This window comes from Aphelocoma coerulescens, chromosome 15 (assembly GCF_041296385.1).
Source record: "Aphelocoma coerulescens isolate FSJ_1873_10779 chromosome 15, UR_Acoe_1.0, whole genome shotgun sequence".
Taxonomy (NCBI): Eukaryota; Metazoa; Chordata; class Aves; order Passeriformes; family Corvidae; genus Aphelocoma; species Aphelocoma coerulescens.
This window is the reverse complement of record NC_091029.1, coordinates 3441543-3463703: the sequence shown is the minus strand read 5'-3', so window position 1 is coordinate 3463703 and position 22161 is coordinate 3441543. Positions and strand designations below refer to the sequence as shown.

Below are 22161 nucleotides of genomic sequence, written 5' to 3'. Positions count from 1 at the left end.
GAAGGCAGACACAGAGAAATTACTTGTAATTTGTTTTAGAAGTCCTGGAAAAAGACATTTCAGATCAGCACAAGGTTCCCCTCTCCCTACAGTTTTACGAGGTACAGGGTTGTTACCTGGCGTTCTCAGGCTTTTCTACAAGTGTTTAAGATTAAATGAAGGATGTGTGATACACCACTTCCTCAGTAATGTAACCTGCTCTGAGTAACTGAGTCTCTGAGAACAGGAGAGAGAATAGGAATTTCTGCTATAAATAAAAAGAATTGATCTGATTGATCAAGGCCTTTTTGTGTGGAAGCCTTTGCTGGAAAAGGTAGAGATTATCACTAGCATGGAACTACCCAAAATCAAAGCAGCATCATGTACTTTAGAACGACAAAGATGAATTAAACCAGTGAAGTGAGGAGCAGCATTGGTGTCTCTGAGCTGGTGATCATGATCTGTCCCTGCTGGAATTACCTTTTACCCAATGGGAGCTGATTTCAATCCAGATGCAGGGTTGGGTTTTTAGTTTCTTCCTTATCTTGGGGGTTCTGCCCAATGTCCTTGTGGCCCATAAATTCTGTAGTCCTTATGTCCAAAGCCTTCTTCCCAAGCTTCGTTAATCATTCCCAAGATCTAAGATCACTGAAACACATCAAGCCCTAAAATTAACGAGGCAATTCCACCACCAAGTAATTTGGTTTTCTAACACCCGGACATCACTCGGCGCTTGTTGGCTGCTGTTTCACAGATGAAATCTTGTTGATGAGGCTTGAAAGCTACAAAGATCAAACCCCAAAGAACAGCCTTTCTTAAAGAGAATTTTTACACATTCCACATTTTGCAACAATTAGGCGCAGGACCCTATTTCAATAATCCCCTTCTCATTCCCAGCAACTGGGGAAATTGTTGCCTGTTTTCTGACCCTTAGGATACTGGGCATCTCAGCAAAACACAGAGGACCTGTCTCCCAACACCACTTGTGCTCCACGGGGCTGTGGCGGCGGAGGGGACGCGAGTACATCCCTGGGGACATCTCTCGCTCCCTCCCTCAGCCCCTCCTCCCTCACGTTCCCGCCACAGCCCTCACGGCCCCGCGCGCCCCTTCACGTGCCCCCGCTCTGCGCGTGCGCCGCGCTCGGCCCCGCCCACGCCGCCACACCCCCCGCAGGTGTGCGCGGTGACGTCACTTCCCGCGCGCCGGGCGGGCCAAGATGGCGGCGGGCGGGCGGTGGCTGCGGAGCTGCTGCTCCGTGCTCAGGTACCGCGGCGGGCCGGGGGGAGAGGCTGAGGGGGAGACGTGCTCCCCACCCGCGGGCTGTAGGCTAAAGAGTACAGGGCATAAAAGAAGGAAAACCGACCAGTTGTTTTCATTAAAGTGCTGTAGAACAAAAAAAAAAAATTCTCATTGCTCTGTGCTTCTGTTTTTCCGCTCGAGTGTTTCCGTGATAGACTCTGACCCCAGGGCATTTGCACAGCTTGGGTTGTAAATAAAACTGGCCACAGAGACCCAAGTGTCGCTGGGTAACAAACCTGTCACATTTCTCATCTGCATGTACCACACGCCAATATTAAGCATATTTTTAACCTATTTTCCAGTATTATTGACTATCAGCCGTGTGCTGGTACCAGATAACATACGTTTTCTCTCTGAAAGCATTAATAATGTACTAGTTACTATGCTTGTCTTTTCTTGCACTTACAATTAAACACTAATACAAAATTTAAAACAAACTTACTCATTACTCTTACGTAGCTGCATCATAGAAGCCTGGCATAGACAGGTTCCCCTGGAACAGCTTCTGGGTGTTTTTCTTCTCTTTGATCCCCATTCCCACCGCACACAGGGGTGCTAAACTTTGCCTCTTGCCTTTCCAGACGCAGCCTCCCAGTTCTGGCCAGTGTCCGGCAGCGAGGCCTCACAAGTGGACGGTGGCACCAGGCTGTGGGGCTGGGGGTGGCCCTGTGCGCTGTCCCTGTGGTGGAGGTACCCCCAGCACCCCTTTCCTTGCAACAGTTTAACACCCAAACCCACCTGTTTGGCCTGGTTTTCCTCCTGGGATTGCATCCTCTGAGAGCTTGGCTGTGCAGCCTCGCAGCGAGGCTTTTCCTCACCTTTGTGTTTGACTGGCACCCGTAGGAGGGCGATGGAAAGGTCACACGGGTGTCTTGTGTTGCAGCAGCAGGGCTCAGGGTCCCTCAGCAACGATGCCCTGATCAGAAGAGCCGTGTCCCTGGTGACAGACAGCACGGCCACGCTGCTCTCCCAGACCACCTACGCGCTGATCGAGGCGCTCACCGAGTACACCAAGGTGAGCTCGGGGGTCACACGCCTGGCATGAGCCACTGCTGGGAGTGCCAGCGGGTCTGGCACTAACTACACCTCTTAAACCACGCTCAAAATGAGCTTTTGCAAAATTAATTTAACCAAAGAGGTGTGGGGGGTTGAAGATGTCAGGTCCCTCGGGAGCCGTGGGGTCACTTTTCTACACCAAATGTGGAAGTTACTTTTAGCTTTGTTAAACTGTTGGTTTTGGATTAAAATTTGACAATCCCGGAATGGTTTGGGTTGCAAGGACCTTAAAGCTCATCCATTCACATGGACAGGGATGCCTTTCACTATCCTAGGGTGCTCCAAGCCCATCCAGCCTGGTCTTGGACAATTTCAGGGATGGGGCAGCCACAGCTTCTCTGGGCAGCCTGTGCCAGAGCCTCACCACCCTCACAGCCAAGAATTTTTCCCAAACTAACCCCTAACTAATCTCATCTAACCCTTCCCTCTGTCAGTGTGAATCCATTCCCCTTTCCTGTCATTCCATGCCCTTGTAAGAAGTCCCTCTTTTTACTTAAGGCAAAACAACCCTGGAACTCAGAACTGGGGCTGAAGAAACTCACAGCAGTTATTTATATTACCTGTGCACTGAGTTCTCTGTTCTTGGGCATTTTATTGCCCTTCTCTGCCTTTCTATGGCCATGAACTGAATTCCATCAGAAGAATGGAGTGAGCCATACATAAGTCTGAAACAACAAGACACAGTTTTAATTTTGCAAATAAAGTGCCAGTTTGAGTAAAGCATTTGCATTCCAGTTTATCAAGTATCTGAAGAGTAATTTTGCTAATTAACACCAGGTAACACTGAGACAATGCCAGAGCTGTGCAGGCTGTCATGGTAACTGCAAAATGATTCCTTCACAGGCAGTTTATACCCTGGTGTCTCTCTACAAGCAATACTCAGATCTCCTTGGGAAAATGAACTCAGAAGAGGTGGATGCAGTCTGGCAGGTGGTCATAGGAGCCAGAGTGGATGTAAGCAAACAAACCTCCCTTCCCTCACCATCTGCCTCTCTAACCCTGCTCACAACGTTCTCCACAGCTCAGGAGAGCTCTCAGGTCTGTTACACCTTGTTAATTCTTTATCCTGCTCCTAGATGACCACCAAGCAGCAGGAATACCTCAGGCTGGAATCCAGTTGGATGACGGCACTGCGGCTGTCGGAGATGGCGGCAGAGGCCGCGTATCAGTCGGGTGAGCCTCTGCCCCTTTTCCCTTTCTCAACACAGCTCAGACACACAATGTACATTCAGCTAACATCACAATTGACAGCTGGTGCCTAGTTTTTAGAGATCCTGACCACATACATTCTTTTTTTGGCTACAAGTCTGTAGATGCATTGAGAACTAGGCCTGGAAACTTCACATGTGGTTTACGTCAAGACAAACCATGGCCAACAATGTCTGAGGGAGGAGTTCAGTTATTTTTAAATGCAAAGCTCAAACACGGTCCTGGGAGCCACAGAACTAAGGGTGCCTGTGAGTCCAGGAGGGCTTTCCAGCTGGATTCAATTATATTAAAAAAGAAAAGGTACAAATTTTGGTCTTTTGTCCGTGGAGAGATTTGAGAGCTCCAAGGTTGAGTTAAGGGCTGGTTTATGGTGAACAGGCAAAGTTACTGGAACGGAGAGGGGAGGGAAAGCAGTGAATATACAGAGACACCCTAACTCTGTAAGTGCCTGGAAAAGACCCAGAATCTGTAGGAGCATGGAGGAGAATGGTGGGAGTTCACAGTGCCACAGGTGTTCCCACTGCTGTAGGTGCCAGGATGGGACAAGGACTGAAAGGTTCTGGCACACAAGGACTGTGCTAGGCTTAGCTCTCAAACCCACTGGCACAAGGTGAGCACTCCTATCCAACTCCAGCTGTATCCTACTGGGATGAAAGAATTCAAGGGAGCAGTGAAATCTCAAAGCAGACAAATGGTTTGAGGTAAATGAACAGTAAATGCATTGAGCATTAATACAGCCCAAGAGTCACCACAACACAGCAAAGCAGAAGATAATCCCAGCCATTTCCTTAGCTTCCAGTGCTCCTGCTAACCCCTGTGTGTCAATCCTTCCCTCCAGGTGCAGACCAGGCCTCCGTAACAGCCCGCAGCCACATCCAGCTGGTGAAGGCCCAGGTGCAGGAGGTGCGGCTGCTGTCCCAGAAAGCAGAGACCAAATTAGCTGAGGCTCAGACAGAGGAGCTCATAAAAGCCCAAGGAGAGGACTCCTCATTGCCACAGGGTGTTTTAGGAAATACAGATCCAGGTGATGACCCTTACCTTCGGGAGGACTGAACAGAACTGGAGTTTGAGGGTCAATCACAAATTGAACAGTCCCAAGCTCTTAAGTGTGGGATAGTGTAAAACTGCTGAAACAAGCCTGTGATTCCATTTTTTTCCCCTGAAAACGATTGCTTTACAAATCAAGTATTTGGAAGGCCTCAATTTTGTTTGTAACTTACCTTGTTTGTAATACTTTTGGATTCATTTATTTAAATGTTTATCTATGCAAATGTGAAGACTGTTATCAGGGATGGCCTGGTGTTAAATGTGTCTCTGCTTGGAGGGTCCTGCTGCTCCCTTGGTGTGTTTGTGGGAGCTCATGAGGGATCAGACAAAGATGTGTATTTAAAGATCCTTGTTTTTAACCTGTGAGGTAAATGATATCTGTGAGGAAATGCCTTTATTAAACTGTGCAACAGCAGCTCTTTGTGGGTGTGTCCATTTGGGGAAGAGATTAGGCCCTGCTTCCTATTTGATTTTAAAAGATTTTAACCTCTGAGTTGGCAACTGCACCAAATTACACTGAGCTGCAGTCAGGGGGAGGGAATGTTTGCTCTGAAGCTGAGAACTTCCCATGGAGTCACCCACGCTCTTGGTGCAGTTCTGTTCAGCACAGCAACTTACTTTGCCCAGAGTCACCTCTGGGGAAGGTTCCCTGGGAAGCAAAGGAGAGGTTTGATTTTCAAGATACTGTGGTTATAAATGAAACTGTTTTGGCAGCTGCTGTGTACTGTTCTACAAAGCAGTGAGCAAAAGAGAGTTTTACGTGTTTGAATGCTTCCCAGTGCAAGTGTCAGGAAATTATCTTCATCATTTCTTTTGCAAGCTTAATGTTTCACTGCAGGTTTCAATACCACAGGTGTCTTTCACTGTGTTCATTTCCTAACCTGACAGCTGTTGCGAAATTTGCTTCGTAGAACAGCATCCGCTAGAACTTTATCACTGATGTTTGGAAGCAGTTAATCCCCATCTGCCAGGTTGTGTAAGAAAACACACTAATCAAAGGTTTTTAACCACCAATTAGCATCTGATGCACTGCATCTGTGTCAAGGTTGCTGTTACTAAATTGAGTTGTGCCTCACCAGGAATTTTCTCATCTGCAGCACAAATTGTGTCTCATTTTGGCTGCCTTTGGAACAAATGCAATCTCAGGTGCACAGCACTGTTCATTTATAGATTAAGTAGTAAAAAAAAATTAACAATCTTTCCTTGCTCCTCACTGGGTGCTGCTGTATCCAAGGGGGATAGCACAGTCTGGAATTCAGCTCTCAGGGAACTGCCAGTGTCTCCTGTGCCAAACACAGCTTTGGGCTGGAGCATTAGGGAAAAAACCACTATGATGAGAGGATTACTTGAGAGTGGCACAGCCAAGCCCTCAGGAGCCAAATGCACCCTCAGATCAACCTCTAACCACAACTGCTCTCATTTGATGCCTTGTGCAGTTGAAGAACATCTGCCAAACCCCTGAGTGCACAAACAAGTTGTGTACCTTTCAGGATGCCACAGTAACTACTCAGATGTTTGCATGGCAGTGCCAGGAGCCTGCAAAGCCAGGAAAGTCCCTTTTCCCCTTTGTTCCCAGCCCTGCTGTGACCCCACTTCTCGTTTCACTGCATGTCCTGTGTTTTCTTCCCAACAGCTGTTCCACACACATCCAGCCTGATGTGATTGGAACCAACCAATCAGTCCAGTCAAGCCAAAGTGGGGGTGAGGAGCACAAATGGCTCCAATTCACCTCCAAAATGGGGCAGAAGAGAGTCCCTCACCTTTGTTAGGAAGTGAGAGCTGCCAGTTGGGGATTAGCCCATGCACCTAAGCCCACAACAGACATGACATCATGCTCTGTGCTCCTGAGTTTGCATTGGGAATCATTGACTGGATCACAAAAGTGCTGGCACAGCAGCTCACAGGGCACCACGGTGCCCGCTCTGTCCAGTCTCCTCTCCAGGACCAGCAGCAGTGCCCAGAACATGGGGTCTGCTGCTGACACTCGGCCTTATTTACAAAGCCAACACACCTGAAACTACACACAGTCACTCTCTGCTACAGTTAATTAATCCCTGTTGGAGCTGTAGCAGAAAACACAGTAGCACCTTGCAAAAGACCACACTGAGGATGGACACCCACGAATTCTTTGAGACAAACCCCTACTCACATCTGGCACAAAAACAGCTCATGTGAGGTGGCACCTTCTGCCCCAAGAGCCTGAGTTAGCCCTGGGGCTCAGCCAGAGCTACTCCAGGTGCTCCAGAGGGCTGAGGGAGCACATTCTGCCAGCCTCAGCCTGTGCAGCCCTGAGATCTCCCACACCCCTGCTCTCGGGGTGTCCCTGTCTATAGGACAAGAAATAACCTCCTGGCAGCACTTCCCAGGCACCTCTGAAAGCTCCAGCTCCCATCTGGCGGGGGATGGATGCTGGGCAGCTGGCACTAGAGACAGCAGTTACAACAGCACAGCACAAAGAGCTCTATTTTCTCTAATCACACACTTCCTCTTTACTCATTTGCTTTTTTTTCCTAAGGCTTCCAGGCTGTTTCCTGCTCAACCACAGCTTCTGCTCTAGCAGCAAGACACCCTGACACTGATAAGCTTCACAAAAGTACTACCAAAGCTTAGCTCTGTATTTGATCTTTTCTCAAACTAGCAATTCCAGCACATTCAGATTAATCACTTTTGTGTCAATACATCTTGTCTGGACAGGGACAGAAAACAGCAGCTGCTCACAGAAAAGGAAGTGGCAAGTATCCATTTCCACATAACATTATCCTCTTTAATGTAAATACCCAGCATCAGATTCTCAGCCTTCCCTGGCTCTTAGCTTTCAGGAGACCTAAGAATATTCCCATGAAAATACTTTTCAAAACTATTTTATTTATACACAACATTACAACAACAACAAAAAACCAAACACCTCCCACACAACATGGGAAGCTACAGTCACTCTTCCTACCACGATTACTCAAGACACATTGCTCCTCTCAAACCAGATCAGAAAGTGTTTGTGCAAAAGTTTCCAGTGCATGTAAACCTGTAGTGAACTTCTGTAAAAGGCAAAGGGCTGGAGGCAGAGCCCAGTCCTTCAGATCATCCTCATTGCTGTGTTAAGGCCATATCTTTTTGAAGCTTTTTCGTCCCCACTCCACTTCCTTTCTCCTGCTGTCTAGTAGGAGCTGTGGGGTTGCTGCCCTGGGACGGCAGACCCAGCAGGACATACTGGCCTTTTTTCCACCCCTTCAAGTAAATTTCAAATGCTCTGTCACTCATTAGTCATCACTGGCTGTCCCACATGAGACTGACTTCGGCCGGTGGTCAGACACCAGAGCAGGTGGCACTTGTGACTTCCCCTGGCACAATCTAGCCGGGAGGAGCCGAGTCCCCTGTGCCATGTCTCACGCAGCCACACCCCCACCCCGTGCCAATTCAACTGCTTCAAGTAGCCCCCGACAGAAAAACACTCACTGCAAAGCAAACCCCAACGGCTCCAGTGCAGTCTGTTAGTAATGGACACATTTCTACCACAACCTGATTTTTAGTTTAGGTATCCTGTCACCAGCCACAATCCTGCTGGGCTCATCAGTAGCTCCTTTTCCAGCCCCTCCTGTAGCTGTGTGTCACTGACACTGCACACCTAATGCTGTCATCCTTCACCAGCGTCCACATGACCCACATCTCCATTGGGTTCAGTCTGTGCACAACCATCAGCTCTTTGTACAAGCACGGATCAAAAGGATTGAAAGGTCTCTGGATCCCGAAAGTCTTAAAGCCAGCGTGGTTCTTTGGGGTCACTGACATCTTTGCCAGACACATTCCCACAAACACATCATCTATGGGGAAGAGCTCTGTGTCCTCTGCGGTGCTCTGGAGGCGACGTACTGTCTGCCTAGACATCACATAGCCCCCTCCTCCTGCATAGAGAGGATAGAAGGTGGCTCCATACATGGGCTCTGGAATAAAGTATTTGACCTTGGTGTTCCTGATGGGCCGCGCATTGGCAATCACATCCCCAACAAAGAGATCCTGTTCAGGGTCCAGCTCCCGGAGGAACTCAACGATGTTGTAAGTGTTGACAAACACATCATCATCACCCTTCAGCACGAACCTGGCGTGCAGGCAGTCCTCCGTGAACCAGCGGAGGAAATGCAGCTCCTTGAGGGTCAGGTTGAAAAAGTCGTCAACAAAATCCCACTGCAAGATGTCATCAAACTCCTGGCTCTCGTAAGCCAGCAGCTGGTGCAGGGGCTGCCTCTGGATTTTGGCCTCGGAGCGCCCTAGGAGGAACACCAGCCTGATGCGCCTGCCCCCGATGGAGACCTCCTTCCCCCATGTATTCCGGATGGCCACGCGCCGCTCCACATTGATGGGGGAAGACTTGATGGCCAGCAAGAGGAACATCTCTTTGCTACACCTGGAAGGCCTCAGCAGGACTGAGAAGTTTCTGCAGTGCTTGTAGGTTAAGAACACGCGGTGAGGCTCCGGGAGGGTGAGAGAAGAATTGGCAAAGGACAAGTTCGGCAAACACTTGCTGTGCCCAGCGCTGTCCAGAACCGAAGGCAGCAGTCTGTGATCCGCTACATCCACTTTCTGCTCTGCTGATGATGCTGCCAACTTCGCCTCCTTCTTCATGTAGAACACACAGGCCAGCAGCGTGACTGAGAAGGTGTAAAGCGCGAAGCTTTTAATCCTGGGATACATGGCAGCCTCCGGTGCAGGACAGGCCCCGGGCGGGCAAATGAAGACGAGCCGTTCCTCCCACGTGGGACGGGGACGTTTCTCGGTGCTTCCCCCGGTTCTCACCAGGACGCGGTGCTGCCGGTAAGGACGGTCCGGAGCCCTCGGCCCCGCCGGGGCGCGCAGACCGGGCTGGAGCCGCCGCTCCACGGTGACCCCCACACGGCAAAACCCCCGCTCCGCTCGGCGGAAGAGCCTCCTCCACAAGTCACCGGGAGCTGCTGCCGGCGCTGCGATTTACCGGGAGCTGCCCCCGACCCCGCCCCGCAGCTTCTGGGCCCCGCCCGCGGGCGGGGGATGCGAGGGGCTGGTACCGGCACCGTGGCAGCGTGTCCCAGGCACGGCCCATCCACCTTACACCCCGCACACCCACCCAACACTCCCTGCCCGCTCCAGCTCCTGCAGAAGCTCAGCACCAGCCCCAGACCACGAGGAGTCCTAGGGCATCTCCCAGCTCTGGCGATTCGGCTAAATCAGGCTGCACGCAGCGTTCCCGTGCGGTTTATTTCCACTCACGCTTCTGCTACGGACACGTCACTGAGCCTTTCCCACTGCCATGGCCACATTCTCCTGGCTCTGGGTGCTGGCTGCCAAGGGCCACCGAAGCAGCTGCATCTGGAACTGAACCGTCAGCAGCACGGGCTGGAGCTCTTGACCCTCCGCCACTTCAGCGGTGTCTTTGTTTTTTCCTTTTCCTGTGGAAAGAAGTACATTTGTCACTGTCTTGAGAGAGTAAATCATCCTAAAAGCAGCAGTGTGCAAGGGTGTCAGCACTGACTGGGCCTCGAGGGAAATCTCTTTGAATATGACTTTGGATAAGAAACCCAAAATGCAGCTTTAGACTGGCAATTGACCTGGGTGCAACCTTGCTTTTTGTTGTGAAATTGCCCTAGGGCAAAAGAAAAATGCAGAAATAAATTATTTCAAGGATCCTGGAAAATCAAATGTGGGGTAAAATGAGACCTACGTGAAACTACTTCTGAAGACATCCTTCAATGTCTGGGCAAATGGTTCACTTGTGACAAAGCTCACTGCCTTTCCTCTTTGAGCTGTCTGGAAGCGATCCCAATTCCTCTGAGAGGACTTATTATTTGTGTGCATTTGCTGACTGAGGGATGCAAATCAGCCTCAGATCCCGGCTGTGAGAGTGCCGGTCCCTGCACAGCCTCGCTGGACACACGGCTGGGAGCCATCCCCTGTCCCCTGGGGCATGGCCACTTTCACAGCTCCAAGGAGGTGCACGGTCCCTGGGTGATGAGCAAGCGTCAAACAGCCCCGGAGCAGTTGGTGACTTTCAGGGCAGGCAGGATGTGCAGACACTGCACTCAGCAGCGCTCAAGCAGTACCCCCAAAAGCCACAACCGAGGTGTTCTTGTGAGTCACGGCCAGGGGACGCTGGGGGTAGAGAGCTGTGGGGCAGCTCATTTTTAGGCACAGTGAATTTTGCACTCATGCTTTGAAATATGCTCTCAGCAGGGCTCAAGCAGTACCCCCAAAAGCCACAACTGAGGTGTTCTTGTGAGTCACGGCCATGGGACACTGGGTATAGAGAGCTGTGGGGCAGCTCATTTTTAGGCACAGTGAATTTTGCGCTCATGCTTTGAAATATGCACGCAGTGGCCTCCCGGTGCGGCCGAGCCAGCCCCCACCTGCACAGATACATGGGGACACCAAATTAAGCATGAATCTCTAATTGTTCTGGGTTTCCTGCAACAGCAGCGTTTCTGTGCACACAACAGCACCTTTACCCTTGCTCAAGCTGAAGGAAACCTCCTGCATGCACTGACCACGCACTGGGGTAGAAAGGAAGGAAGAAATAACCACCACTGAAGTTGAGCTGTTTGACAGCAACTCCCTGCTTTAGCAACAGGCTGAGTGTAGATTGGAAATACACATCTTCTTGTGGGGGACAGCAATTCAGGGAATTTTCTTCTTTTCAGGTCACTGGAAGAGGCCACAGGCTTCCCTGAATGCAGACACAGCCAAGGACTGCAGAGCTCTGAGAGCTTCCCCATAGATGGGGACCTTGCTGTGGGTGACTAGGCACAGGAAAGCAGCCTGGAGCTCTGTGGGTTAATTGCCCTCTTTAATGCCAGAGCAGGAAAACAAGGCTCCTTTGGTAGCTCTGAGTGGTGCTGGGAGGCCTGGCCCTCTCCATGCCCTCCTTGACCCATGAGCAGCTTTTCAGCATTGCCTGGCCACCCCTTCCCTCTCCCACTTCCCCCTGCTCTTGCATTACCTCTCCGATGTGCTGGCACTGCTATTTTTGCAGTCAAAACCAAGATTGTTGGAAAAATAACCTGCAAGAGGCAGGGCGAGGTTTGTCTCTGGCAGATTAAGCAACACTGCTGGCTGAGCAGCCCTGAGCTCCGCACGGGGGAGGCAGGGGACACAGCCGGCGGGGTCGGGGTGGTCTCTTCCTGGGTGATAGCAGACTGGGATCTGTTCCTAGCCCTGCCATGGGCTGGCTGGGGGACCTGGGGCTCTCTGTGCATCTCATCTCCAAACCAGAGAGAACAATAATCCCCTCTGCAAAGTGCTTTCAGATGAAATTTGGCAATGGATGAGGAGCTTATTATGCATCCCAGGCAGCCCTTCCTCAGCTGCCCGCCCACACCACCGCCCACATTTGGCAGCCGGCACAGTGGGCAGCACTTTTCTCACCCAAAAGTCTGCTTTGCCCTTCTCCCCTGGCACAGAGTGCTGGAGGTGTGTGTCTCCCAGGGCAGCCAGCAGCCCACCCTCGGTGCTTGTGCAGACACCCACTCACACGGTCTCCAGGCTGTCTATCCTGACAGCCCTGCAGTCAATGTCTGTATTCACAGCCTGAGGCTCAGGATGTGAGTAAGTCCCTGCTCCTGGAGCTGGCAGGGTGGCCAGGCCCTGCTCCTGTTTGCTCTCTCTCACACACACCACCCTCTGCCCTGCCAGCTCCAGCCTCTGTCACCTTTGGGAGACGTCGCGGTTTTCCGGCTGGCCTGAGCTCCTTTCACTGCTTTGGGTGTTTTGCTCTTGTCTGTGCCTTTTTTCACCTCCTGTGGAGAGAGATGTTTCCACAGTAAGGCTGTGTTGAAACTCAATGCCCTCATTCAGTCCTGTGACAGCTGTCACCATCTGGGTGCTGTCACCAGGATTTCAGGGACAGAGGAAAGAGGTGAGGGGGAGCAGGAGCACAGCAGAGTGGCTGCTAAGAGAAGGGAATCCAGGAAATAGGAAGTTGGTACAGCTGGTATGTGCTGCCATGCTGAGAGAGAGCACCAGAGGAAGCACGAGTGGCTGCTTTCACATTCTTGAATGGAAAAATAAACTCATCTATTTTCCTAGGCCCAGAAAAGCAGCAGTACTGCTTGCTAATATCAGCCTTAAATAACCACACCAGCAGCGATGGATGGTGGTTATACTGAACCCCAGCCCGCAGTCTCACCCTGGGACACACTCCTTACCTTCTCCTCCACAACTGGAGGTTCTGGTGGTTTCTGAGGGATCAGGATCCCAAACTCACACACAGTTGCCACCATGTTCTCGGTGGCCAGCAGGGTCTTCAAGGTCACCCTCCTAGTGCCCAGAATGCTCCGAATGGGAGGGTCACTGCGGAATTCACATGGCTGCTTCTTCTTTTTCTGCTTGTCCTTGGACACAGGACGGTGCAGGACACAGGGACAGGTCTCAGCAGAGGGTTGGGGTCCCTTTATCAGAGAGAAGCAACCCCAACCCAGCCCCTTGCCCACCACTGCATCCTGGCCAAGGTGTGTGTCAGCAGCTGCTGCCTGCCCCCATAGCAAGGGGGGACTTTGGGAGAGGTCTGGTTTTGGGGGTGACTCTCTGACACACCAAACTGATCCAGGAGAAGGATCCTCATTCTCCCATCACTGTTTTTGCAACTTAGAGGTAATTTGGTCATTGTTTTCTCCCAGCACCCTACCTTTGCACTGTCCTTCTTCAGCTCCTGTCCTTCCTTCTTATTTGTGGCAGTGTTTTCTTCTGCATCAGCATCCACAGGCCATGAGAGCACCTGCCCGGAGAGGAGCTGGCTCAGGGTCACTGCCATCCTAGCCTGCCTCCCAGAGGGAATGTGATACCCCTGGCTCCACAGCAGCCTCCCAGCAGCTCTTCCCCCTTCATCCAGCTCTGCCACACCCTCACCTTCTCCTCCACAACAGAGACAATGGTTCCAGCCTCCAGGTAGGACATCAGCCCCACCAAGTCCTTGGCAACGTGTTCCTTCCTGTAGCTGAAGTCGATGGTGTCTGCCCAGGGCTGTCCAGGGGTGGCAAACACCTTTGCTGTAGGGACACAGAAAAGTTCAGAGGAGACCTCTCTTTCCCCAGGACAGAAGGACCCCCAGGACACGGCTGGTGCTAGGTCATTATCCATCAGTCCCAGAAACAGCTCAGCTGATACTCTGAGGGACATCGTGATGCCACCACATCCCAGGAAGAGCTATAAACCTGCCCTGAGAGATGGGACAGAGGATGTATAATTCCTCATTACCAGAGTGGGCCTTGGGCTCCTCTGTGACTGCAGACTCCTGATGGCTCTTTGCTTCTCCTGTGTCCTGAGCAGAGCTGTCCACATCCAGTGTGGCCACCGTGGGACTCTGGTGAATTTGCGTTACCTGAAACGGAGACCAATCTGCCTCCAAAATCCTATTCCCCAGACCACCCTCATGGGAAGAAGGAACATCAGTGCCAGGGAAAGGGTCTGCCAGTCAGCAGGAGGGGGGCTGTGAGTGCACTCCCATGTGCAGAGCTCTGGGCTCCCCAAGAGGGATGTGGAACGTGGGCAGCTGGGTCTTGTCCTGCTGGATGCAGCCACATGGGAATCCTGTCCCCAGCACTGCTGCTGCCCATGCCACGTCCATCACCCCATAGCCTGGAGATGCCCATGCCATTTCCCCTGCTGTGGCCTGCCATGCTGGTTGTTTCCAGGAACACAATCAAGCACCAACCTCAGGGCTGCCCCTGTCCTCGAGCTCCTCTCTCTCTGCAAACTCATAGGTCACATGGTAGCTGTAGGTGATCATTGGACCCTCAGAGCCAACCTTCAGCTGCTGAAAAGCTTTGGGATCAGGGAGTCCCTTCATCTCCCCAATGCTCACAACCACTCGTCCTTCATTCCTGATCAGCTCTGGAAGAAAGACAGTTTTGCCATGAAGCTGCAGCACGTTCCCCCCAGAGTGAGGAAGGAACAGAGCAAGCAGAAACCTCCAAGTCCCGTGTCCCAGCTCCTGGCATGCCTCGGTGCCACCCTGTGCAAAAGCTGTGACAAACCACTGCCACGTGGGGTCACTCCAAAGCCATGCGAACACCTCCTGGCTTGGCTGCTCGGTTCCTTCTACATTTGAGTCTCCAATAAGCACATCCAGCACATAAACTCATTGAGTAGGGGCCATCAAGAAAAGCTTCCCATCCCGAGTGTCCCAGCCTCCTCCTCTCATCCCAGTCAGGGATGTGTCACGGAGGTGGCACCGCTGTGTGCAGACAGTGCAGCACCATGTGAGCACCTTCCCAAGTACAGATGCTCCTCTTGCCACAGCTCGAGAGGGAAACACATGGTCTGAAAACAGGCGGTGTCTGGGAAGTGAAGCTGAGGCAGGCCAGGACACTGAGGCAGTGCTGGGACTGGGATGGGTTTTCTTGGCCCTAAGGCTGAAACTACCTCGATGGTAATTACAGAGCTCCACCACAATGAAAACCCTGCTCCTGAATCACAGGGTCAGCATGGGCAGCCTCAAAGGTGGGGCCTCACCTGGCTGCCTCGCCAGACCATGGAACTGCTGCCTCTCATCAGGCCATATGTGGATGTCATCGAGGATGGACAGCTTGGGCAGGCTGTCCACGAGGAAGCCTCTGTAACTGGGGATGAGAGCCAGTGGGTTCCCTTGGAGCACCAGGATGCGGAGATTCTGCAGAGTGGACAGCTGGGAGACCAGCCCCAGCAGGTCCGTGAGGCTGTTAAAGCTCAGGTCAAGGGAGATGAGGTTTGGCCTAAGGAGAGAACCCAGGGAGGGAGGTAAGGCAGCCAGCACCCATATGAGGATAGAGAGCTACTGCCCTGCAGCAAAAACAGAAACAAAAGTTGTGTTTCCCCAGCACAAACTGGGTTGAACTGAGGAATCCAGTCTGGAGGCCAATTCCAAATTCCTGGCCATACAGTCCATTGTCAGTCTGCCCCACAACACAAAAACATTTCTTTAGCATCCAGTGATGACCCCACTGCACCATTTGGTGGTGCAGTCCACACCTCAGAACCTTCCAGACTTCCAGCAGGGGCTTTGGGAAGGACATGGAAAAAGTAAGCTGCCCAGGGAAATGGGAACTGTGGTGGCAAGTGTGTCAAGGCAGTTCCCCTGGTGATCCCCCCATTCCACACCTTGCCAAGGACCAAGACAACCTCTGGGTGTAAGACAGAGGACTGCAGAGACAGACTGCTCTGCACAGAGAGTGGACACAGAGCAAAGAAACAACCCTTCTGAAGGGCTGTGATTTCCCAACAACAGCCACCTCAGTGGCTTGAGGTCTCCTGTTCACATCTGCCCATTTCCCTTTCAGCAGCCCACGTTCAGCCTGTGGCATTACCAGAAATCCACAGTGAAGTGCTTTTCCTGGGAAGGGCCACACAGCCGGTTGTACCCCAGCCCCAGGTGCTGGAGCTCTGGGGGTGGTCGAGCACACAGGTCCTGCAGATCATGCACAGCGTTGCAGCAGAGCTCCAGGACCTGCCCAAGACAGAAGAAACTACAAACACCTTTGCAATGAGCTGTTCCTGGCACCCCCTCAAACTGGTTGGCTTTCACTGTTTTCCCAGATGGGAATTCCTGCCTCATCCTGCACAAGGCCTTGCTCGCTCACCTTCAGAGCCCGGGGCAGGTGGGCCGAGGTTACTTTGCTGATGCGGTTGGCACTGAGAATGAGCTCCTCCAGCTGCTGGAAGCGCAGCACACCCTCATCCACCTCCTCCACCTGCAAAGAGCTACGTTTGGCCAACGTGTCCCTGAGGCACCTTGTGACATCCCTGTAACACGGATTAGCACAACGTCCTAGGGAGGCTGTGGTGTTCCAGCTGCAACACGTGGGAAGACCCCAGGAGAGGAAGGTGTCATTCTTCCAGGATGTTTTCCCTCACAGCAGGAAGACACGGTTTCCTGGCCTACAGCTTTATGGGCACCAGCAGCTGCACTTACTCCCTTGTCGAGTATCCGCAGGGACTTGACAACCTGGAAGACTCTGGAGCTGTGGAGGAGCTCAGGTGCCAGCACGGCCACTTCCCGCAGGAGCCGGTCCTGGGGGCTGCAGTCGTGGGGCAGGGCCCAGGGGCTGTGCTGGTCTCTCAGCAGCTCCAGCAGCACCTCGGGGGTCTCCTCTCCCGGCGGCACGGTCTCCTCCAGCCCTGCTGGCTCTGCATTGAGGCAGGATTTGTTCTGTGGACAGGGAGAGAGGAGAGGCAGTGGCAACCCCGTGCCATACCCCATGGCTGTGCCCCCCCCAGACCCTTACCCAGCTGCCGAGGCCGCAGGGGAAGTCCTGCAGCCCCAGGTGCCGCAGGTACTCCTGAAAAGCAGCCGAGACGCTGCCGGGTGCTGCCATCCAGCCCCAGCCTGGCAGGCAATCCCCTGGCTCAGCGGCTTTCGTCCCTGTTGCTAGGAGATGACGCTGACACGAATGCCATGGAACCAAACTCTCCAAGCAGAGCGTGGAGCAAGTCTGGGGCAGCACCAAGCTTGCCAGGCTGGGAATAAATCCCTGGTTTTCTGGGTCTCCCCTGTGTTCTGGGGGCTGCTCCCCACCAGGGAAAGAGCAGGCGGCCTCATGCTGCACTTGCAGGATGCAGCATCAGCATTCTTCCCTGGCTGGGGACCTGTAGCATGGAATTTGGCATTTTCCTTATCTATGGCCTGAGTGTCACTCAGGTTTCAGGGAGGAACCTGTCAGGGTCTCAGTCAGCTCTGAAAGTCCAGTTCTCTACTTTGCGTGGAGGGCACTGCCACACAACCATGTAAGGCCATCAGAAAACAAGCTCACAGCAGAAAATACCAGCTCCCACACTTGGAAAAAGTAGGTGAGCTCTAGGAACAAAAGCCACAGCTGTGTCTCAGGTCAGTGTCAGGTCTCCGCAGACGGAGATTAATTTCCTTTTTCCAGTGATAGGTGTTGAGGCAATGGCTACAAATTCCACTTTAGAGAGCTGACAGGGCATCATTGTGTCAGCAGAACTTCACCAAATGAATTGCAGTTGCACTGTGATGTCTGATGGTTACGTGGTGGAAAGCTGAACTTCTCAGGTTGGGTTTTACAGGACGGATGCCAACCTGCTCCCTTATCAGCTCAGCAGCTTATCACAGCCCTGTACAGACCGGAAAGGATGTGCAGAGCATGCACAGGCTATGAGATAATGGCATGTCCTGGAGTGGAGTAATCAGGTAAAGTGCTGTCCTCAGGAGAAAAATGAAGTAAAGTCTTCTAAAAGTCTTAGAAAAAGCATCACCAGTGGTTGAACCGTGTTTTGTGGAAAAGCAAAGCTCTAAAAATGCTGCTGCTTTTATTTGCATCACTATTTAAAATAACTGGGCCCCATTGCCTTCAGTGCTGCACAAAGAGATATTCCTGCTCTTGGAGGAAGACCAGATTCCCAGTCCTCCCTGGCTGTGCCCAGCTGGGAGAGCTGGAAGGGGACTGGCATCTTTTATGTACCTTCTATGCATCTTCCTGTGGGCCACTGACCAACTGCATCTCTGCAGGTTTGGTGCTTCCAAACAAGAAACCCGCCAAGACCACCCTTCTGCCTGAAAGGAGCCATCTTTACCCACCACTCACTTTGTAGGGACACTCCTAAAGAATGCCATGCACAAAGAAACATTTTCTCTTTCTCTCTGTCTCCATCTCCCCCCCAAATAATAAAACCTTCAAATAAAAGAACTGTCTGCCAGAACTGTCCTTTCCCGAGGCCATGGTAACTCTTCCTTGGCATTATTAAGCACCTGGGAACAAGGGTTGTGCAAGAAGAAAGACTTCCTGGTGGGATGGCTGCTTCCCTCTGCTTGGCTCCCTCACAGCCCATGGCAGAACCACCTTCACTTTGTGAAACTCTTGTTATTGTGGCTTCAAGCAAACACTTGAGGGCTGAAGTTACAGCCTGGTGGGATCCCGGTGCACCATGTTACAGGGGAAATATCCATTACCATTTCAAGCCTTGGGAATTGGTTCAGTCCTGAGAACAATCCTTGAAGCAGTCCCAGAGGAGTTCATTCACACACCAAGCTTTTTCTTTTCAAAGAGGGTTATTGCACATGAAAGCCAGAACTGATTATTTTGACACCAATATATTGACCCTTGAAGGTTTTCTGGTGACTTGACACATACTCATCTTTGAGCTATGACTACCTTCCAGGCACATCTCTAACTGCAGAGGTGGGAAGAACAAGTGTGTCTGTGTCACAAAGGTATTTCCATAGGGGTTTCCTCTGCTCTTTCTGTCCCAAGCCATCAGGAGTTTTGCTCTTCTGATCACAGCCTCATACTTACAAATCCTAGGGATAATTATTCTCTGTTTTGGTGTGTATGAGAATTTCCTGCACTTGGTACTAGAAGCAGAAAACAGCCTCAGGGGAGTTGGAGAGATGGGCATCAGGGATGGGGAGGGGGGTATCCTGAGCATCCTTTGGGAACAGGATATTATAGGCATCCAGCAAAAGGATTTATACATGGAACTGGAGGCCTTTTTTACTCCCTGTATTGGCCCACTCTTAAACTGACTCTGAAGGAGAAGCAATGGCTTTGGGTAGCAATAACATGCACCCAGCCACCCTTATAAATAAAACAAGAGTTTATGTTCTAAATCCCACATTTTGGAGAGCCTGAGGATTTAAATGGGATGGCCAAGCCAAGTATCCCAAGCTCCTAGTCAAAGAGATGACACAGGACACCCTCTATGTCAGTTTGAAACTGCACCTAGATCACAATCAGTGAAGACGCATTTGATGTAATCTTCAAAAAAGAAAAAGCCCCGAATTATCACTGGCAAAAAAAAAAAAAAAAAGAAAAAAAATACTGTGACGCAGGACTCCACAGCATTTAAATGCAGGCTGGCTGGTCCCATCCACAGCACTCCAGGCAGGCAGAAGCTCCAGAACCAGCTCCAACGCCAGCTCCCAGCCAAGCCACTGCTGTCCGAGCCCACCATGGAACGCAGAGCAGGTGGGTATGACTCACCTCGCTACAGGTTGTAAGGTTGCCCTGGTTGATGTTCATCTTTAGCTTCATGCCTAAATGCTTTAAAAATGCATCACGCTGCACAAAACTATTAAGATTTGCAAAAACTATGCAGAAGACTGAGACTAATCATTGTATTCTTTCCTTTTGGTTTCCTCTCTTCACCTGAATGCAGAGATCAACAGGTTTGCAATCTTCCTCTTCTGTTTACTGGTTCCTTTGGGCTCCTTGGCACCGACAAAGACATCAGAAAGCAAATTGAGTACAGCAGAGTGGCAGAAGAGTTTCACTACCGACATACAGCCCATGTCATCCGTGATAGAAGACCAAGCACGTGACTTGTTTGAATTCTACGTAAGTGCACCATTTTCCATGTGCTGTGTCTATGTCTGTGGAGAAATCTCTTGAATTATTATAAAACACTAGAAAAACCATCAGAAAATAAGTATTTGGTTTAGAACCTAAAGTAGGCTCTTCTCTGTATTCCATGCAAGAAGGAAAGCATTTACATTGTGTTATTTCACGGCAGAGTTGGGGCAAGGGCAGCTGCAGAAAGCTTGGGTGACTTTACCTCAGCTCATTGCCAGCTGGGATCTTCCTGATTCCCAGTGTTCCTTCTGAGTCCCATTGGGCATATTCTTGCAGGACTTTAGTCAGATCACTGGAAACATGGCAAGAATTGCTTTGCCCTTTATTCTGACCCTAGTGCTTGAGCACTTCTGCCAAAAATCCTGTTCACCCATCCTTTCCTTGGAGATGATAAATTGTTCACTGAACCCTGGTGTCAATGCCTCAAAATTCAGTTCCTGGGGTTGCGTTCCCAAGAGTATGTTGATAAAAATCAACATTGACATTTCCTCTGAATTCATTCTTGAAATTCAAACCATCTCTGCCGAAACAGATGAAAATACACTCAGGCCAAACCAGACCTCTGGCATAGGTAAATTTTGCCCCTACAGCAAAGAACAGAAGCCAAGATTTAGAAAAGCTGAGAACCAAGGCAAGCAGGGCATGGGGAACTGCACACTCTGTGCAATACCTGCTTGATCAAAGGGGTGGAGGTGTTAATACAGAGATTGAACCACAACCAAAAACCCCACAAATGGGTACACAAATGAGAAGGGGAAACCAAAGGATTAACAATTTTTCTCTCCACAGCAAAAGTGTGTCTCTGCAACCTCCTTTCCTCCGCCTGAGAAGATCGGGTCCGAAGCCAGTGACATGACAAAGAGAATACTCGAATGTCCAGCCTTCCAAGCAAATTGCTGTGTTTTGCACGACATCTACAACATTCTGAAAACCCTGGGAAGTGACATAGAAACACTCTGCAAAGAGAGCCCCAAAGACGTCATCATGGCCAACCTCAACCAGCTGAACACGACGCTGATCCACGGCGCTGCCTTTTACACCTGCAAGGGCCAGGACCCGCCCCAGGGCCAGGCCATGAGCTGGGCAGACAAAAAGACCTACATTTGGTGGTTTTTAAAGAGGTATCAAGACATCATGCAAACTGCAGTAAAACTGTACTCTGGTTAAATGCAGTTGGTTAAATGTGACTTGTCCGGGCTTATGGGATCAGTCTGATGCCAGGATCAACATTGATTGTATTTGCTTTTCTCTATAATAGAGAATATAATCTAGTTTAATTTAATATTTAAAGGATGAATGTGTTATTGATTGCATTTATTATTAAACTATTTATACTGTGTTATTTGCGACAGCATATAATAAGGATGGACTAATGTGAGTCAAAGTAGTTTAATTAACCAACCCTGGCATATATAAGCAAACAGGAAAGTGTAATTTCAGTAATTTTAATGTTATTTATATTTTTATCTTGCAGTTATTTTTCAAAAGAAAAGTTGGTTGCCAGCAGGCTGATTTTGTACTTTTCTCTCTACTACTGAATTTTATTTATGAATTTATACAACACATCTATTTTTATAAATCTATTTAAGCATATATTTAGTTTATATATATTTATTCACATTTTTAACTCTTATATTTTAATACTGAAAGGGATGTATTTTCTGCTTAGTAGATGAAAGGTTTTACTCATTTCCCATTGTCACCTGTGGATAGAAACTGGAATTTAATTAAAATAGTAAATAAAACAAATATTGCTGGATTCTCTTTTTACTAATTCTTTTTTACAATGTATTTTGCACTGGCCCTGTTCTGCTCAGACTTCTCCAGGAAAAGTGGGTTTGATATCAACTGAGTTGCTGCCAGTCCCCCAAAAGTCTGGGGGGGGTCCTAGAAAAGCACTCAAGTTTCCCAAAAGGAACAGAGGGACCAAGCTCCTTCCTGGAGCCAGGGGAAGAATTCCTCCCAAATGGGCTCAATTTCAGACACAGCCGTGGAGATGTCACATAGTGGTGACATGCAGAAGGTAAAATTCCAACTTCATCACCTTCATTTTTAATAGAAAAGGAAGAATGGTTGGAAAAAAAAAAATCACTGCCTGGGGCTGTGCTTATCCCCAAGACTGAAGCAACACCTGCCTGACCTTTTCAGGTGGGGTCAGCAAGCTGCTCTGAGCAGGAAAACAGTCACATCCCGAGGTCTTAAACATCACCACTGCCAATGACTGACACAAACCACTTAAGCCTGGCTGAACCAGAGGATTACACAGGGCCG

At 50.4% G+C, this 22161-nt stretch overlaps 3 protein-coding genes across 4 annotated transcripts; 1 reads left to right on the top strand and 2 right to left on the bottom strand.

Moving 5' to 3' along the window:
- The first annotated feature begins 1173 nt into the window (after positions 1–1173).
- Positions 1174–5006, top strand: DIABLO (diablo IAP-binding mitochondrial protein). 2 transcript variants are annotated; one of them, XM_069030497.1, is made up of 6 exons: positions 1174–1243; positions 1861–1969; positions 2166–2294; positions 3179–3289; positions 3412–3508; positions 4383–5006. In XM_069030497.1, the coding sequence occupies exons 1-6, from the start codon at positions 1197–1199 to the stop codon at positions 4595–4597; spliced, it is 708 nt and encodes a 235-aa protein (XP_068886598.1). In that variant the 5' UTR covers positions 1174–1196; the 3' UTR covers positions 4598–5006. The 2 variants fall into 2 exon arrangements, with proteins under 2 accessions (XP_068886598.1, XP_068886597.1); XM_069030496.1 differs by having other exon boundaries at positions 2163–2294.
- A 2430-nt stretch (positions 5007–7436) lies between these two features.
- B3GNT4 (UDP-GlcNAc:betaGal beta-1,3-N-acetylglucosaminyltransferase 4) lies at positions 7437–9545 on the bottom strand. Its single transcript, XM_069030716.1, has one exon. The coding sequence runs from the start codon at positions 9275–9277 to the stop codon at positions 8159–8161; it is 1119 nt and encodes a 372-aa protein (XP_068886817.1). The 5' UTR covers positions 9278–9545; the 3' UTR covers positions 7437–8158.
- A 161-nt stretch (positions 9546–9706) lies between these two features.
- LRRC43 (leucine rich repeat containing 43) lies at positions 9707–16899 on the bottom strand. Its single transcript, XM_069030715.1, has 13 exons — positions 16810–16899; positions 16497–16733; positions 16165–16275; positions 15892–16031; positions 15062–15300; positions 14262–14440; positions 13805–13928; positions 13457–13596; positions 13236–13325; positions 12985–12999; positions 12748–12942; positions 12261–12348; positions 9707–10008 (listed from the first exon to the last, which is right to left on the bottom strand). Exons 1-13 carry the CDS (start codon positions 16897–16899, stop codon positions 9848–9850), a joined length of 1809 nt encoding a protein of 602 aa, XP_068886816.1. The 3' UTR covers positions 9707–9847.
- Between the last annotated feature and the right edge of the window lie 5262 nt (positions 16900–22161).

Excerpts from the sequence above, each read along its gene's own strand:
- DIABLO (XM_069030496.1), top strand. The coding sequence starts at position 1,197 with ATGGCGGCGGGCGGGCGGTGGCTGCGGAGCTGCTGCTCCGTGCTCAG. Across the intron at positions 1,970-2,162 it reads GCGCTGTCCCTGTGGTGGAG|CAGCAGGGCTCAGGGTCCCT; the intron begins GTACCCCCAGCA and ends CTTGTGTTGCAG. Across the intron at positions 3,509-4,382 it reads AGAGGCCGCGTATCAGTCGG|GTGCAGACCAGGCCTCCGTA; the intron begins GTGAGCCTCTGC and ends CCTTCCCTCCAG.
- B3GNT4 (XM_069030716.1), bottom strand. The coding sequence starts at position 9,277 with ATGTATCCCAGGATTAAAAGCTTCGCGCTTTACACCTTCTCAGTCACG.
- LRRC43 (XM_069030715.1), bottom strand. The coding sequence starts at position 16,899 with ATGGCAGCACCCGGCAGCGTCTCGGCTGCTTTTCAGGAGTACCTGCGG. Across the intron at positions 15,301-15,891 it reads CACTTCACTGTGGATTTCTG|GCCAAACCTCATCTCCCTTG; the intron begins GTAATGCCACAG and ends TTCTCTCCTTAG. Across the intron at positions 14,441-15,061 it reads TGGTCTGGCGAGGCAGCCAG|AGCTGATCAGGAATGAAGGA; the intron begins GTGAGGCCCCAC and ends TCTTTCTTCCAG.